Here is a 19,432-nt window from a genome sequence, read left to right on the forward strand (position 1 = left end):
ATCTCTCTTCAGGATGTAGGTAGCATGTTTCATTATCAGACCTCCAGATTCACATTTGGTCATTGATTTTTATCTGACTCCGTGTTCACTTTCAGAAGTATAAAATGGACCGCAACAGATTTACAAGGGATCCTGCTGAAACTTTGTACGATGTGAGAAGACACTGGGGCCATCCCCCTAATGTAGCTATAGAAAGGTGTACATGTCTCTACCAGAAAGGATGAGGAATATTGACAAACATTCAGTATGTCATAAACTGGTCAAAAACCACCAGATATATATTTTGGGACAAGCAGAAATCACTGCCCTGGGGAAGAGTAAAGGTCAGTAACAGACACAGAGTACTGAGCTCACTGAATGAGCCTGAGAGAGATTTCTGGCTCATTGGAACCTTTATCGCAGCTCGGCTCCCAGCGGACATGTATCTTTGCATCACATCTCGGAGATAAGTATTTGTATCCATTTTAGGCCGAGTCCAGTGTCTGTTCTCTGCTATCTATCCCCAGGACCAATCCAGGTGCAGACACAATGAGCTGCCTCCTGCTTCCTGATAGTTTGGACCTGCTTGGCTTACTCTCCTTCAAAAGAATTTATTTCATCTGTGTGGATTGGAGTCTGTGAGTATTTGTTAAGGTGACGGCTGCGACCAGTGCTGTCCTGGGGCATTCAAATGACTTTCAGAGCTAAAATTCGACGTCAGGGCCCCTCATTCCTCATCTCTCATCTCCTACTTAACCTATCAAGTTCCCACATAAGGAAGGCAAAGGGAAGCCTCTCTGAACACGGTGGTGACTGGTAGCACCTGCTCACTAGGCTTCTTTACCCAAAACACCGTCTCTGCATGTGCAATTCATTAATCATCTGACAAGAGTGTGACCACTGGTATTACTGGCTAGCAATGGCTCTTGTGGGCAGTAGTGATAGCTGGGATTTACATAGGACTTTAAGGTTTTTGAAGCATTTCATGCATATTATAATTCCCACAACAAGCCCGGGAGGTAGGTGACATTATTATTCCCGCTTTACAAATAGATTGAACTCAGGTTTTCCTGATGACAAGTGTGTGTATGTGTGTGTATATTGATGAGCAGCTAGGTGGCACAGTAGATAGAGCTCCAGGTCTGGATTCTGAAGACTCAGCTTCCTGAGTCCAAACCTGGCCTTAGACACTTATTAGCTGTGTGACCCTAGGCAAGTCATTTAAGGCTGCTTGCCTCAGTTTCCTCATCTGTAAAAATGACCCAAAAAAGGAAATGTCAAACATCTCCAGTATATTTGCTGAGAAAACCCCAAATGGGGTCAAGAGTTGGGCACAACTTTAAAATTTCTGAATAACAAAATTATTATTAATTGGGAACATTTTTTTATTCTGGCTATTGATAGATTTGATTTTTTTTTCTTTGATTTTCAAAGAAAAATGATTTTCAATGATGCTTTTGACCATATAATGAGGGATGAATTTTAGTCTTATTCATTTGAATCAGTTCTTTATCTTATATGAGAACTTTATTGGAGAAATAGAACTGCACAGTCTTTTCTCTGGGCTAAGTTTTCTTCCTTCTAATTTTAAGTGCCTTAGATTTGTTTGTACAGAAACTTTTATGTAAGCAACACTACTGGTTTTACCTCATCCTGTCCTCTCTATTGCTTTAGTCATAAACAATTCTCAATGCAATGAGTTCCAAAGCTGTGTCTTCTTTGCTCACCTAATCTTCCCATAACATCATCTTTTATTGCTGGCTTATGCATCCATTTGGAGCTTAGCTTGGGGTACAGTGAGAGATGTTAGGCTATTCTTAATTTTTGCCCGATTACCTTCTAGTATTCCAAATAGGTTTTTGTCAAATAATGAGTCTATCTTCTAGCAAATTGAATCTTTGGGTTATCAAACACTTTGTTTAATGTGGGGGGGTTTTCTGTATATTGTGTACCCAATCTGTTCCACTGATCAACTTCTCTCTCTTGTAACTTGTACCAAATATTTTTAAATTATTATTGCTTTGGAATGAAGTATCAGATTTAATATCACTAGACCTGCTTACATCCTCCTTTAAAAAATTATTAACTTGAAGATTATGCTTTAGTCAAGTATATTTATTATTTTTTCTAGTTTTATAACATAACCTTTTGTTGCCATGGCACTGAATACAAATTAATTTATGTAGTATTGTCATTATTACCATGTCAAGAACCCAGCTGTGCAAGAACATATAACTAGCTGAAAGTAATTCCTATTTGTAGTTGGTTAAGTGGCTAATGTTTCATTGGGGAAAAGGTCCCTACCAATACATATTTCTTTTCATTAGCTTATTTAGTTTCAATTTTGTTAACACTGCAGGGTTTTCCATAATTCACTTTTTTGGGGGGGAGGGGCTAGAGTAATGGACCCGTAGTCTTCAAGACCTAGATTCAAATCCAGCTCAGACATTTACTAGCTGTGTGACCCTGGGCAAGTCATTTAACCTGTCTGCTTCAGTTTCTTCTGTAAAATTGGAGATAATAATAGTACCACTCGCCCATGGGTGCTGGAAGGATTAGATGTTTGTAAGTGCTGATCACAATGTCTGGCACATTGTAGGCTTTCAGTAAATGCTTGTTTTGTTCCTTCCATCTTTTCTTCTTTCCTTTCTTGCATACTTTTTCCTTCCTTTTACTGGTAAAACAAAGAAACACAGATTAATCGTTTAAGAGTGTGCCAATATTGTTTGAGTTCTGAGGTATAAACCTAAATTAAAATTGAAAAAGAAAAGAAAATGCAAATGTTTAACTCACTGACACACACTGTGTACCACAACCATCATTCAGGAATATGTCATTTCTCAGGTGCATTTACCAGACACACGACTCATCCCCTTTGTGGGGGAGTCGTCATGGAGGTGGAATGGGTAGGGATCATCACAGAACTGAAATTTGCAGAGGTGATAGTCAAAGGAAAAATGAAAATTAATAGTACTCTGATATGAAGAAATGCCTTTTTAAAATATTTCCTAAATAGTTAAGGGGACTTATCTGTCAAGGCGGTAAATGGAATATTTGAAAAGAGTTTTCCCATTAAATATTATTTTGATTTGTCCTATCTCAAATGCCAGGTAGTTGCTGCTCCATCATTTTTCAGTTGTGTCTAACTCTTTGGGACCCCTTAGGGTTTTCTTGGCAGAGATACTGAAGGGGTTTGCCATTTTACAGATGAGGAAACTGAGGCCAGAGTTAAGTGATTTGCTCAGGGTCAGACAGTAAGTATATGAGGCTGGATTTGAACTCAGGAAGATGAGGCTTCCTGACTCTAGGCTAGGCACTTTATCTACTGTGCCTCCCAGAGACCCCCTGCCATTGAGTTTCAAGGCATCAAATAATGTATTTAGTTGTTCATTTCAGAATATGAAATATCTACATTGGTTGCTTCCTATGCTCATACAAAAATGCTTCATCAAAGTTTTCTTTTCAGTTTGATAATGATATTCTTGTTTGTTATAATTCAAGGGACAAATGAAGATAACCAAAACTGAAAAACAATTAAAAATTCATGATGAGGTTCCATATCAATTTGAGCTTTTATTTGTATTTTATCATTTTTTCATTATTATTACAAGAACAGCAACAACAACAACAACAAAAAGTATTGTTATTCATGCCATACACATAAGGTGGAATAGATGCCTCTTTTAACTCAATCTTTCTTATATATACTCAGATGATTTTCATGTAGCCTATTTCAGCTTATTGCTCTAAGAAATTCTCTGTCCTCCATATCCATAATGCTTTCCCTCCTTGCCTGTTCCTCAAAATCCTTCTTTTCATTTGAGATCCTTCCCAAGTACCACCTTCTGCATGAAACCTTTCATTTTCCCCCATTTCCCATTGGCCCCCACCCCCCAAAGAACTTTATATGTGCCTGCCTCGCATTTATTCTCTTTATATTTATTCTGTAACTACTTGTGAATGTCCTTATTATCCTCCCTCCCCAGAATGGAAGTTCCAGAAAAGCCAGTTTCATTATTTTCATTAATATGCCAATATATACAAGAATACATTGTCATGAATTCTTCATCTGAGAAATAGTCTCTTTGCATCTGTATACCCCAGGCTGAGCATGTGCCTTCCACCTAATAGGATGGGAGAAAGACCCTTTATACACTGGATGTAGTGTTGAACAACACCTGCCCAGGAAGTCAGGAAAATATGGGTGGGAGATACTACCCCTAGGAGACATGGGATATACTAGTTCTCCTGCCATAGCTAACATGGTGGAATTTTTAGGGTATGCTGGGGACAGGATTCAATGGTCAGTTGAGGCAATGTGGTCAAGAGGAAAGAGAACTGAACTGGAAGTCAGTAGAAATAGGTTCTAGTCTTATGCCTGCCTGATGATCTATTATTCCATCTAGATGAATTACTTCCTTTGTGTGACTCAGCTTCTGCAATTGTAAAGGAAGCTAGATTAGATTAGGGACTCATAGTCCCTTCCAAATCAAACAGTCTTTAACTCTCTGATTTCTGAGATTCAAGACAGGAAGAAAACAGCCATTGGAAATTGTATATAAGTTCTCAAATTGCCATTATCAAGTAATAGAACTTCTACAAAGGCACTGTGATATTGAGGGAATGTGTCAGCTACTAACTGAATGATCATTAGAGAAAGAGTCACTGACATATATCAACTGTTTTAAATTTGACTGATGCCACCTTCCATCAGGAGTCAGTTCTGGGGCAGGCAATCACCCTGAGCATGGGACAGAGAGCCACTTTCTAGGGACTTTGACTCAGTCCCAAGAAGCTTTTCATGGATTTTCTTTTCTGATGATGTCATTTCCACCCTTCCAGATGACACGAGAACAGTCCATATTGGCCACACAGCAGAATCACCTGCCCCGAGTGAAGCATCCTCAGTTTTATCCAGTTGGAATTTATGGATGGAGGAAGAGATGCTTATACTTCTTTGTCCTCCTGCTTCTGGTTACTGCAATTGTTAACTTAGCAATGACCATATGGATCTTGAAAGTTATGAATTTCACTGTGGTAAGTACAGCCTCAACCCTATGTTTCTCTGCCATTGGCCAAAGCCAACTCAGCTGTCTCACTTTTCATCAGTAGTTACTATCCTCATTCTACACATTCTTGATGGAATTCCAAGACCATGCTAGATGTGACTGTCTGCTTCCAATGTCTTTCATCATGATATTAATATAGTATTGCCTGCTATTTAAGTAAAAAATGAAACTTTGGTTTTCCTTAAAATATCTGCAGCCATCATGTTTTGTTTGCTTTGCAAGTTAGGGGACACTTCTGTCTGTACATGTTAAATTTTTAATGCTCATAACAGACATGTAGGAGGGAGATGTTATTTTTTTCCTAAGTACCTCTACTTATCTGTCAGAAAAAAGATTAATTTCATTAAAACTATAAGCAATAATATAGGCCAACAAAAATAAATAAATAAATATCCAAAGTAAGCTGTAGAACCTTACATGAAATTCGTAGAATTTAACAAGGCAGAAAAAGAAAGTGAAAAAAAAACGGGATCTGAAACTATTTTTGATCTGTGGCCCCTCCCAAGTTTGTCCCAAAGTTCTGGCACATATGACCTCCTTTGCTTACTATAATTAAGCTCAGTGTCCACCACACAATTTGGGTTCTGATGACTTAAGTTTTTATCAATTCTTCTAAGACTCTTCTCTTTCCTATGTTCTATTTTTTCTATGAAAATTATACTGAACTTGACAAATAGCAATAAGTATGAGCATTTCCACAAATAAAGGAAAGATTAATATAAAACTATAAATCTATTACATGCTGCTTGATTTTTAAGTATATATTAAATTTAACATAGTCATGCTTGTACAACCCTGCTCATCTGTGACCCCTTCTGAATTTGTCTTATTTTTGTGTTTCATTGATTCTTTTTTATCCATTTTTAAGCATTGCTGTTACTACCTCAACACCTCCCTCCCTAAATCTTCTATCAACAGCGAGAGTCCTCTCATAACAAAAATTCATATATTCACAAAAAATATACAAATTGCTTATATGTGACAATATAGAGCTCATTTTGCACCTACCATCCACCATGTTTCTGCTAAGAGCTGGAAATCATGGTTCTTTTTCAATCTGTTGTAGTCTTTACCGGTCACCAGACTGATTAGAGTTCTGAAGTCTTTCAATGTTCTTTTCCTTTAAAATACCATAATTGTGAAAGAAATTATCCTCCTGGTTCTACTCCTCTCTCTCTCTCTCTCTCTCTCTCTCTCTCTCTCTCTCTCTCTCTCTCTCTCTCTCTCTCTCTCTCTCTCTCTGTTCATTCTAAACTCCCAGACTTCTCTGAATCTCTCATCATTTATCATTTCTTAAAATACAATAATATTCCATTACATTCATATGTCATAATTTGATTAGCCATCCCCCAATGGACACCTCTTTAGAATCTAATTCTTTACTACAATTAAAATTGTTGTTATATAGTTTTGCACATTTTTGTCCTTATCCTCCATCTTTCTCCCCCTTTGCGATATGTCTGGTCATGGTATTATTGCTGGCTCAGAAAATTTGTATACTTTGAACCTGGCTATAATATTCCAAGGAGTTTTCTTTTGGAGATCTTTTTCAATAAGTGATCAGTGGATTCTTTCAAACTCTATTTTGCCCTCTGGTTCTAAAACATCAGGGCAATTTTCCTTGAGAATCTCTTGAAGGATGATTTCTAGGTTCTTTTTTTGATCATGGCTTTCATGTAGTCCAGTAATTTTTAATTATCTTTGCTGGATCTATTTTCCAGGTCAGTGGTTTTTTCGATGAGATATTTCAGATTGCCTTTTACTTTTTTTCATTTGGTTGGATCTGTTTAATAGCATCTTGATTTCTCATAAAGTCATTAGCTTCCATTTGCTCCAATCTAATTCTGAAGGAATGATCCTCTTCAGTGAGCTTTTCAGATTCTTTTTCCATCTGGCAAATTCAGCTTTTTAGGCATTCTTCTCCTCATTGCCTTTTTGAGCCTGTTTTGCCAATTGAGTTAGTCTATTTTTAAGGTGTTATTTTCTTCAGTGGGTTGTTGCCTCTCATTTCATAATTTTCTTGCATAATTCTCATTTTTCTTCCTATTTTTTCCTCCACTTATTTGGTTTTCAAAATCCTTTATAAGCTCTTATATGGCCTGTAAACAGCTTATTATTTTCCTAGAAGCTTCTGGTGCAGGAGATCTGACTTCATTGTCTTCCTCCTGTCCCATGCTTTGATCATTTTTGTCCCCAAAATAGGAGTCTAATGTAAGGATGCTCTGTTTGCTTTGCTTCCTTTGCTTGCTCACATTGCCACTAAACAAAGACTTTTGAGCCTTTTGTCACAGTAGAACTCTGTTACCAGAACGGGGAGCTTTATTCCAAATGGTAGGGTTTTTGAAGCTTCTGGAGCTATTAGTTGGGTGCCCTCTCTGAAGCTTCCACATGCTCTGGCAGACTGTTCATGCACCCCAGGACCTCCATCCTAGACTGCAATCCAGATCCAAGCAGGTTAAAGGAAGAGCAATTAACCCTCAGAATGTTCACTTGGTATCCCTACAATCTTCACTCCAGGAGCTCTGAAGCAGCCATGTGGTGGCTGCTGCGTGGCTGCTGCACCTCAGCCACTTCTTGCCCCAGGGTTAAAGGCTGACCACACTCTCAAATCCCCAGGTACCCAAGTCCACACTGCACTAACCTCTCACTTTGTCCTTAGCATCTATGGGTTGATAATTCTGGAAACCACTACAGCTGTTAGTGATCTGAAGTACCTCAAGGAGGAGGCTGGTTTTGGCCACCATGACACTAAAACCTCAGTCTCACTTGGGGCTGGGCTTGGCTCCCTGAGCTCTTCCCTGGCCGCTTCCCACCAGCTTGCCAGGCTGTCCTCAGTAGGAGGTTAGCTTCTCTCTGTCATTTTGTGGGTTCTGTAGCTCCAAAATTTGTTCATAGTAACCTTTTAAATGAATTGGAGGAGGTGGAAATCCTGTTTCTACTGCACCACTTGACCAACATATATTCCTTTTGGTTAACAACTCTCTAAAAATGACACTTAATTTTTTTTAATCCTTATCAATTTGCTGAATGTTAGGTGAAACCCAAGGTGTCTTTGATGTATGTTCATTTCTCTTTTTTCTTTTTATTATTTGAAACATTTTATATGGTTTTTAATAGTTTTCATTTATTCCATTTATTTCTTTTTCCATTAAATAGTATTTTTGTCCAATTACATTTAAAGATAGTTTTCAACATTCACTTTTATAAGATTTTGAATTTCAAATTTTTCTTCCTTCCTCCTCCTCCACACTCCCTAAGGTAGTGAGCAATCTGATATACGTTATGCATATACAATAATATTAATCATATTTCCACAGTACTCATGCTGTGAAAGAAGAATGAGAGCATTCAATCCTCTCAAGGGAAAAACCATGAGAAACAACAACAACAACAAAAAACAAAGAAACAAAAAAGAGCAAATAGTATACTTCAATCTGCATTCAGACTCCATAGTTTTTTCTCTGTATGTGGATAGCTTTTTCCATCATGAGTACTTTGGAATTTTCTTGGATCATTGTATTACTGAGAAGAGCTAAGTCTCTCATAGTTGATCATTGAACATTGTGATTGTTGTTGTGTGAAATGTTCTTCTGGTTCCGCTTACCTCATTCAGCATCAGATCATAAAAGTCTTTCCAGGTTTTTCTGAAACCATCATGCTCCTCACTTCTTATAGCACAATAGTATTACATTACATTCATATACCATAACTTGCTTAAACATTCCCCAATTGATGAGCATCCTCTCAATTTCCAATTCTTTGCCACCACAAAAGAGCTGCTATAAATATTTGGGTATATACAGATCCTTTTCCCACTTATATTATCTCTTTGGGACACAGTCATAGAAGCACTATTGCTGGGTCAGAGAGTGTGCACAGTGTTATAGCCCCTTGGGCAGAGTTGTGAACTATTTCTTCATGTCCTTTCCTGATGGTTTTTGCTCTATGTGTTTTCATTATTTCCCTGTATATCCTGTGTCAGACCCTTATCAGAAATATTTCATTGTGTCCCCATTGATCATTTCTCTTCCTATCTTATTTATCATAAAGCAATAGATCATAAATTTCTTGATACTGAGTAGCAGTTTTGCCCATTTTTGCCTCCCAAGTGCTCAGTGCAGAGCCTGGCTCACTGTAGAGGCTCAGTAAATGTTTATTTATCAGGAAAGATTTTCAGACTCATAGGATCAAAATTATCTGCTTTATCTTTTTTTGCAGTCACTGCTACCCCTTGTTCACTTAGCAGCATACTACCTAAGCACAGAAATGGAAGGTACATGACCTGAGCTATTTATATTTATATGATAAGATCTCGGATATTAAGGTCACATATCCTGTTGATGTATGTTATGGTATATGGTAGCGAGTGCTGTTATAAAAGCAAATTCTGCCAGACTCCTTTGCAGTTTTCCCAGGAATTAATTTTTTTCCCCAATAAGGAGTTCTTTGCTAAGTAATTCTGTTTTAAGTTCATGCCGTGGGCACCATTTTAAAGAAAACTTGAATAATCAGCCCTGTGGGTATGCTCAGGAGCTTCTTTACACAACTTCTCCTTTTCTTCCACAGGAAAATTGTTTCTATTTCCCTCTTCAGGATTCCAAGAGAACTTCTTAATAGCCCTGGACTGGTTTCTCTATAACATTTTAGCTGATAAGAAGTTAACTCTTCTTTCTCCCAATATCTTAACATTGAGCCACCCACAGTGTGAATTTATTTCATTTATTCCTTTTTTTCACTTAATAGTATTTTTGTCCAATTACATTTAAAGACAGTTTTCAACATTCACTTTTATAAGATTTTGAGTTTTAAATTTTTCTCCCTTTCTCCTCCTTCACACTCCCTAAGACAGCAAGCAATCTGATATAGGTTATACATGTATAATAATATTAATCATATTCCATGGTACTCATGCTTTGAAAGAAGAATGAGAACATTCAATCCTCTCAAGGGAAAAAAAAACCACAAGAAACAAAAAAAATAAAAACAAAGAAACAAAAAAGAGCAAATAGTATGCTTCAATCTGCATTCAGACTCCATACTTCTCACACAGGTGTGTGAATGCTAGGATTGCATGCATTAGGAAATTCAGCTGTTTCCACTAGTTCTCTGTTGTTCCACAGAAAAGCAAGCAGGCTCATTTTCTGTTAACTACTTTACCACCTTAAGGGATGTATCATATTGTTTAGCCAGCAGACGGGGCTCTGGTTATCCACTAGCCCACTTCCCTCTTGTGCTGTCCAAGTTTTCTAATGACTAAGCCAGGCCCAGGTTCAAGAATGATTAGGTATATATTCTAGAATATACTTCCCAAATTTGATGATGATGATGATGATAATGGTGTTGATGACAATGATGGCTATGATGATGATTATGGCAATGATAATAATGACAATGATGATGATGATGACAGCCATGATGATGATGATGATGATGATGACAATGATGACAATGACAATGATGGTTATGATGATGATGTCAATGCTGATGGTAATGGCACCTTCGCAAGGATGAGATTCAGGAACTATAGGAATCTGGTTAGATAATAAAAAGGCCCATCTCCCAAGAATAAGCAGGTGATGGGCCCTCTATACACTGACCTCTTCCTTAAACCACATCAAAGCACCATATTAAACTCTATACAAAGCAGCTTATGAAGGATGCTAACAAACGATAATATCAGTAGAAGACCAGCCAGGGTGCCAAACAGGCCTGGAGTCACATCCTTCAAGGATCAGCTTACTAAGCACTGGGAATGTGAATACAAGCAATCAAGAGAGCCCTTGCCCTCAAGGACCCTCCAGTCTAACAAGATTGGACAAGAAGGCAAGCTGAAAAGCATCTTGTGGAAGGTGAGGAGAGTAAGGGGGTGGGGCTACCTGTGCTGGAGGAAAGACTGCTGGGGAGGAGGTGAAAAAGTCCAGAGTGAGGAACTGCCATCATTTTCTTTGAGGCCCTTTTTAAAATAACCAACCATCTAGGTTCAATTGGAGGTCACATATCCTCTTGGTCTTCTTGCAACAAGGTGTGTATAAAAGCATATATAAGTTCAGCTGATGTTCTGGCTTTGCTTACATTTGGACATACATGTGTCATGCATATGTAAGAAGGATGGCCTTATTCACTTGTCTGAGGCATGAATTCAGTGTTCTGAGAAAAGCCATTATATTTTCTGAGAAAGTAGGTGTATGTTTTGTGATAGCTATTGTTGACTCACATATGACAATAAATTTTCATGTATGTATACATGTAATGTATGCACATGTTGTGTATACATGGGTGTGCATGTCTGTTTTGCACATTTATACATGTATTCATATATGCGTGTATGTACATAGTTTGTCCTGACAAGATAAGCCCAAAGATGACTTGAGTTGGGTTACCCAATACCCATGGGGAAGAGATAGCAGTGTTGTCTCATTTGAAATGGAATGGCTTGGGGTGAAACTGGGAAGAGACATCATGGATAAATGAATAATTTCAGAGCCAATTAGGACTGGGCTAAAGTCCCACTTCTGACACATATTGACCGTATGACCCTACACAGACCATTACCCTCTCAGTGCCCTATGCAAATCCGTAAAGGTCTAAGTTATAAAAAAAATCACCAATTTAAATAGGCTGTTTCTTCATTCAGGAGTTCTTTGGACCCAGGGCCTCAAAAGGCTAGTCACGATTCCCCCACTATTGTAAAAATTTACTTTCAGACTACGAGGGAGTGTAACTTCCAGAGGGCGGTGGGGCCCAGGCCTCAGGGGCAACATCAGGGGGCCATGACTGAGACATGAGGAGGGGGTTCAGAGTTATGATGGAGAAGGGAAGGACAAACCATCCCTTATAACAAGGAATAGAAGGAAGAGAAAAAATGTTCAGCAAAACTAAACAATACATCAATTTGTTATATGCAATATTCCAATCCCATGGACCTCCCTCTCCCCATATCTGCAAAGAAGGGATGTTGAGAAATTCTAGAATCTCTTTTTTAGAAACAAGCTCAGTCATTATAATTAATAGTGTTTCATTTCAAAGTGAAGTCAAGATGGTGGAGTAGAAATAGGACTTCTGCAGGTCTCTTGCTTCCACCTCCTCAAATTCATGTAAAAAATGACTTTAGAAAAACTTTGGAGCTACAGAAACTAAAAAGTGACAGAGAGAAGCTAACCACCTGCTGAGGACAGCCTGACATGCCAGCGGGAAGTGGCCAGGGAAGAACTCAGGGAGCTGAGCCCAGCCCCAAGTGAGCCTGAGGTTTGAGTGTTAGGGTGGCCAAAACCAGCCTCTGGATGGAGGGACTTCACATCACCAGCAGCTGTGGTGGTTTCCAGAATTATCAACCCATAGATGCTAAGGACAAAGTGAGAGGTCAGTGCAGTGTGAACTTTGGGACCTGGAAATTTGTGAGTGTGGTCAGCCTTTGCCCCTGGAACTAGAAGTGGCTGAGGCGTGGCAGCCATGCAGTGGCCACCACGTGGCTGCATTAGAGCTCCTGACCTGCAGATTATAGGAAGACCAAATGACCATTTTGAGGGGTAATCACTCTTCCTTTAACCTGCTTGGATCTGGATTGCAGTCTAGGGTGGAGGTCCTGGGCTGCATGAACAGAGCATGTGGAAGCTTCAGAGAGGGCACCCAACTAATAGCTCCAGAAGCTTCAAAAACCCCACCATTTGGGATAAAGCTCCCCGTTCTGGTAACAGAGTTCTACTGTAACAAAATGCTCAAAAGTCTTTGTTGAGTGGCAACATGAGCAAGTAAAAGAATCAAAACAAACAGAGCATTCTGACATTAGACTCCTATTTTGGGGACAAAAGTGATCAAAGCATGGGACAGGAGGAAGACAATGAAGTCAGAACTACTGCACCAGAAGCTTCTAAGAAAAGAATAAGCTGTTTACAGGCCATATAAGAGCTTCAAAAGGATTTTGAAAACTAAATGAGTGGAGGAAAAATTAGGAAGAGAAATGAGAATGAAGCAAGAAAATTATGGAATGAGCGTCATCAATCTGACTGAAGAAAATAACACCTTAAAAATACACTAACTCAATTGTCAAAAGAAGCTCAAAAAGGCAATGAGGAGAAGAATGCCTTAAAAAGCTGAATTTGCCAGATGGAAAAAGAATCTGAAAAGCTCACTGAAGATAATCATTCCTTTTGAATTAGATTGGAGCAAATGGAAGCTAGTGACTTTATAAGAAATCAAGATACTATTAAAGACATCCAAACAAATGAAAAAATATAAGGTAATCTGAAATATCTCATTGAAAAAAACACTGACCTGGAAAATAGATCCAGGAGAGATAATTAAAAAATTATTGGACTACCTGAAAGCCATGTTCAAAAAAAGAACCTAGACATCATCCTTCAAGAAATTCTCAAGGAAAATTGCCCTGATGTTTTCTAACCAGAGGGGAAAATAGAGGTTGAAAAAATCCAATGATCACCTACTGAGAAACATCCCAAAAATCAAACTCCTAGGAATATTATAGCCAGGTCCCAGAGTTCCTAGATCAAGGAGAAAATATTACAAGCAGCTAAGAAGAAACAATTTGAATATTTTGGAAACACAATCAGGATAACACAGGATCTGGCAGCTTCCACACTGAGGTATCAAAGGATTGTGAATATGACAATCTGGCTGTCAAAGGAGCTGGGATGAAAACCAAGAATCACCTGCCCAGCAAAACTGAGTAACATGTTTCTGGGGAAAATATGGTCAATCAGTGTAGTACAGGTCTTGCAAGTATTCATGATGAATAAAACAAAGTTGAATAGAAAATTTGACATTCAGATACAAGAAGCAAGAGAAACACAAGAAGGTAAACAGGGAAAAGAAATCATAAGGAACTTATCAAATTTGAACTACTATTCCTACATGGAAAAAAATAATTGTAACTTATCAAACTTTTCTCAGCATGAGAATAGTTGAAGGTAATAGAATTGTGTGTGTGTATAGGAGGGTATATGGGCATATGAATACATATGTGATTGCATGTATATATGTGTATAAGTATACATAGACAGAGGAAACAGGACCATTTTAATGAGAAGGGATGATACTTAAAAGGTGAAATTAAGAGATGAGAGAGGAATATAATGAGAGAAGATGGGGAGAGACAGAATGGGGTAAATTATCTCATATAGAAGAGGCAAGGGAAAACGGTTACAATGGAGGGGAAGAAAAGGAAGGCAAAAGGGAATGAGTCAACCTTATTCTCATTGAATATGGCTTATGGAGGGAATGACATACGCACTATATAGGGTGCCTCACCCTATGGGAGAGTAGAAGGGAAGGGGATGAGAGCAGGGATAATGGAAGGGAGGGCAGTCTGGGGGGAGGGAAGTTGGAAGCACCTACTTTTGAAAAGGTACAGGATAAAAGTAGAGAATAGAACAAGTGAGGGTTGGGATGGGATGGAGGAAAATATAGTCAGTCTTTCACAACATATCCACTATAGAAATGTTTTACATAGCTATGCATGAACAAACTATGCTGAATTGCTTATCTTCCTAGTAAGGGTGGGTGATAAGGAAGGAAGGTAAAGAATCTGGAATTTTAAGTTTTAAAATCAAATGTTTAAACTATGTATACATATCATTATTATTATTTTACATGTAACTGGGCAATGAGACATACAGGCACTGGGTCATAGAGATCCAACATGCCCTACTAGAAAGTCTGAGGGCGGATGGGGGAAGATATGGGAGAGAACAGATTTGGGAAGTGGATATTCAGTAGGATAGCTGTTTTGGGATGGTGGATAGGGAAAAATGGGGAGAAAATTTATAACTCAAAATCTTGTGGAAATTAATGATGTAAACTAAAAAATAATAGAGATAAAAAATTTACTTTCAACTCCAAATTCTCTCCCACCCATTGAGAAGACAAGAAACACCATATCTGGCATGCATATGAACTCATTTAAAATCTATTGTGACATAGCCATGCTGCAAAAAATAAGTGAATGAATGAAGCAAAAAATATAAAGTATAAAAATATTTTTCCACTTACACTAAGTTATTAACTGAAGGTGGATAGCTTTTTTTTCATCATGCATCCTTTGGAACTATTGTGGATCATTTATTAATCAGATTTGCTATGTCTTTCACATACTAATATTGTTTTTACTATTTACATTGTTCTACTGTTTCTGTCCAATTCGCTTTGCATCAATTCATAACATTCTTCCCAGGTTTTTTTTTTTCTGAGACTATCACCTTCATCATTTCATGTAGCACAAAAACATATTCCATTAGACTAATACACCATAACTTGTTCAGCCATTCCCCAGTTGATGGACATCCATTAGTCTCTAATTCTTTGCCACCACAAAAAGAAATAATATAAATATTTTTGTACATATAAATCCTTTTTCTTTCTCCTTGAGTTACATATTGGGCAGAATTGATGGGTTGATACACTCTTTCAGCATAGTTTCTTCTTCTCTACAGTGATTGGACTAGCTCCCAACTCTACCAAATATATATTAGCATTCCAATTTTTCTACATGCTCTCAGCCATTTTTATATTTTTTTAAAGAGATGGAGGCTAGGCAAGCTGGGAGAGGTAGAAGAAGAATCTCCACTATCACTGATGGAAATCAGTAGAGGCCTACAAGATAGGAGAATAGCAAATATTCATTTTTTTCAAAAGAATAAAACAACCCCTACAAGCCATAACCCAATGAATCTGACTTTGTTTCCTGGGGAAGTTCTGAAACGGATCTTTATTTTTATTTTTAATAGTTTTTTTTCCCCAACAAGTAAATACATGTTTGTAATGTAATGCCAAAGAAAGGCAACTTCCCAAGGTTCAAAATACCAGCATAGGTGCTCTCCATTTTATTCAGTGACCAACCAAGAACAGAGAAGGTCAAAACATGACATCATTCAAAATACAGCATTTACTAAGGGTGATTAAATAATCTCCAAGTACTACCCCACCCCAGCACCTTCCAATCAATCAATCAATTACAAAGTCTCTGTTCTAAATACTTCTCCACCCCTAGGCCGTACCTTCATTTGGTCCATCACAAAGCACAAAAAGGTCAAAAGTTCCCCACCCCTGGATCACAATTGAATCTACCCCAGAGTTACATCAAGTTTAAGCACAGCACTTAATACCCAAATGGAGGTCTTTTCTTCATCTTGACATGAGGCAAGTTCTCAGCAATCTTAGTTCCTGGGGAGACAAGGCTTAGCAAGGCCACAAGATACATTGCCAGTCCCTTCATTAATTCATCCTCTGTCTGTAGAACAGTCCTAGAACCCCTGAAAACATTAGCAAAACCCTCTCCCAGGATTTCTGTAAACATACAACAAGAAAATCCTTCTTCAGGGCTTCTGAACCAACAGAAAGGTTCCCAGACCCCTGCAACAACAGCACTGTCCTTCACCAGTGGACAGTATTCACTCTGTCTGCAGGACAGTCTCCAGACCCCTGCAACAACAGCACTGTCCCTCATCAGTGGACAGTATTCACTCTCTGTCTGCAGGACAGTCTCAGGGCTTCTTAACCAAAAGCCAGGTTCCAGGACTTCTTCAACAACAGGACTGTCTTTCACCAGTGGACAAATCTGGCAAAACAACATCAAAACAGACAGACAAAGTACCAGCAAAACAGCCATGTCTCCTCAGTCCTTGGCAGTTCAGGGGGCAGGTCTTAAAAGTCCAGGGCGATTCAAAGCGGCACTCAACAATCCTCTCAGTCTCTCTCTGACTCCATGAGGTGCTGCTTCCAAAAAGGTTCTTCTTCCTCTCTCTTGTCTCTCCAAATATAGGTCACCAGCTCCTCCCAGTTCAGGACTTTCTCTTTACATCAACAAGTCCATCCCACAGGTGGGATTAACAAACTCTGGGTTTTAACACAATCAGTTTGAAAACCAAGCCAATACAGGGGGATCTTTCTATTCCATTACTATCACAATGTTTTAACATTTTCTGAGATTTTGAGTTTCAGGTTTTTTTTCCCTCCCTTCCTCACCTCTCTCCCCATGAGATGGTAAGCAAATTGACAAAGGTTATATATGGGCAGTGATGTAAAACATATTTCCATATTAGCCATGTTGTAAAAGAATAAACAGATAAAAAAGAAAAACAGAAAAAAAGTTTAAAATATCATACTTTGTTCTGCATCCATACTCCATAACTTCTTTCTCTAAATGTGGATAGCATTTTCCATCATGAGTACTTTGGAATTGTCTCAGATCATTCTATTGCTGAGAAGAGCTAAGACATTCACTGTTGATCATTGTACAATATTGATGTTACTGTATGCAATGTTTTTCTGCTTCCACTCACTTCACTTTGCATCAATTCATGTGACATTTCCAGGCATTTTTCCCCTGAAATCAGTCTGCTTATCATTTCTTACAGCACAATAGCATTACTTTACATTTATATACCACAACTTGTTCAACTGTGCCACCTAGCTTTAAAAGGATCTAGCAAAGGAAGCTGAGGATTAGTGGCCAGATAAGTTGAAGAAGCCATTCCCCAATTGATAAGCATTACCTCAATTTCCAAAATTTTGCCACCACAGAAAGAGCTGCTAAAAATATGTTTGTACAAATATGTCTTTCTCCCTTTGTAACATCTTGTCCATACACCCCCTTCTCTCCTCTGACCCTGTCCCCACTTTGGTGCAGAACTTCATCCTCACACATTGATAAAGATGCCAAAGTCATCCACTGTATCCAAGGCCATCACTAGTTGTCCTAACATGTCTTGCCCGTCAACTTTGGTGACTCTGAGGGAGAGAGCGAGGCAGATTTTGTTTTTATTTTTATCTAGTTCTAAAAAAAAGTAACTTGCTCTTTTGGTTGATTGGTATGATACTAAATATATAAACTAATTTAGACACTATTATCCTTTTAAATTATATTGACCTGGCTTAAGCAGGGCAGTTTCCAGATTTACAGTTACTTATGGCTTTCTGTATTTCTTTAAAGAGTGCTTTGTAGTTCTTTCCACATCAGTTCATAGCATGTCTTGGTTGGTAGACTCCTAACTATTTGGGACTTTCTGAAGCTATATTAAATGGAATTTGTTTTTCTGTCTCTTCTTTCTGAGTATTGCTAAGTAATATACAGAAAGAATGATGGTTCTTGGGGGTCTATTTTATTTCTTGCTACTTTACTGAAGTTACTGTTCAATTATGTTTAATTGAATCTCTAGGGTTCCCTAAGTATAGCATCCTATCATTTGCAAATTGAAATAAATGGCTTTCTGGTTTGATTGGCTATATTCTTTTCATTTTTTTCTTGTCTTCTTTTTATAGCTGCATTTTTCTAACTCTATCTTACCAAGTAAGAATGGTGACAAGAGAATTCTTGCTTTTTCTTAGATGCAACTTCCTATTGGCAAGACCTCTAACATTTCTCCATTACAGATTGTGCTATATTTGGTTACAAACACAGTTTGCCATATTGAAGGAAGGTCTATCTGTTCCTATGCTTTTTACTGTTCTACTAATAATAACTGCTAGCATTTATGTTGTGCTTTAAACTTTGCAAAGTGTTTACAAGTATTGGGTCATTAGTTCTTGCCAACAAGCCTGGGATCTAGGGCCATTATTAGCCCCTTTTACAAATGAAGAAACTGAGGCAGATAGCAGATAATTGACTTGCCCAGCCTCACACAGCTGGTCCATTCATGAGGCAGGATTTGAATTGTGTCTGACTGGCTCCAGGTCGAGCATTCTATCCGCCATGCTACCTCATTGTCTCTGTGCCTCAGGTAAAGTCACATCACTTGTCAATACTCTAAGAGTCAACTGTCTAGACTAGTAAGTCATCAAGCCTTTATTAGGTGACCTCCATGTCCCAGGCATTGTACCGAGAACTGGGGATATACAGCAAGACCAAAACATTTTTTGGTTCTCAAGGACTTTGAAGTCTTAATGTGGGAGATGCCATGCCAACATGCTGCCAGGCAGTCTAAGACTAATAGGTGCAAAGGTGATTCTGGCCTGCATGAAGTTCCCTGTACCAGTAAATCACAGACCCAGTCGCTGTCCTTTGGGGATATGCATCTTTTTGACACAGAGGATACTTCCCAACATATAACAAAACAAGCTTCTCCCCCCAAAATCAAACAAACAAAAACCAAACCACTGCACCACACCATGCACCACAAAAGATGTTCTCTAAGGCAGTTAAGCATATCTGCTATCTAGTATTATTGATACTTGACTCTCATTATTTGGGTCCAACATCCACTGTATTTGTCCCTAGTTTCTTTGCTGGCTCATGTTTCCTTCATTTAGATTGCTGTGACTTACTTATCATATTGTTAGGATGGTACATTTTTCTCCTGCTTCTGCTTTCTTCACTCTACATCACCTAATGCACATTTCCCCAAATTCCTCTCAATTCTTAATAGCCATCATCC

General features: G+C 38.3%; 1 protein-coding gene across 1 annotated transcript in view; it reads left to right on the top strand.

The window, feature by feature from the left end:
- Positions 1-19,432, top strand: part of SGCZ (sarcoglycan zeta) — a 382,372-nt gene that overhangs the window by 251,265 nt on the left and 111,675 nt on the right. Inside the window, 1 exon segment of the mRNA XM_069104984.1 lies at positions 4,822-5,016. Coding sequence (XP_068961085.1) covers positions 4,822-5,016 — 195 coding nt within the window.

The sequence above is a fragment of the Petaurus breviceps genome, unplaced genomic scaffold (assembly GCF_028583685.1).
Source record: "Petaurus breviceps papuanus isolate PSGF00001 unplaced genomic scaffold, PetGlider_PUasm1.0 689, whole genome shotgun sequence".
Classification (NCBI taxonomy): domain Eukaryota; kingdom Metazoa; phylum Chordata; class Mammalia; order Diprotodontia; family Petauridae; genus Petaurus; species Petaurus breviceps.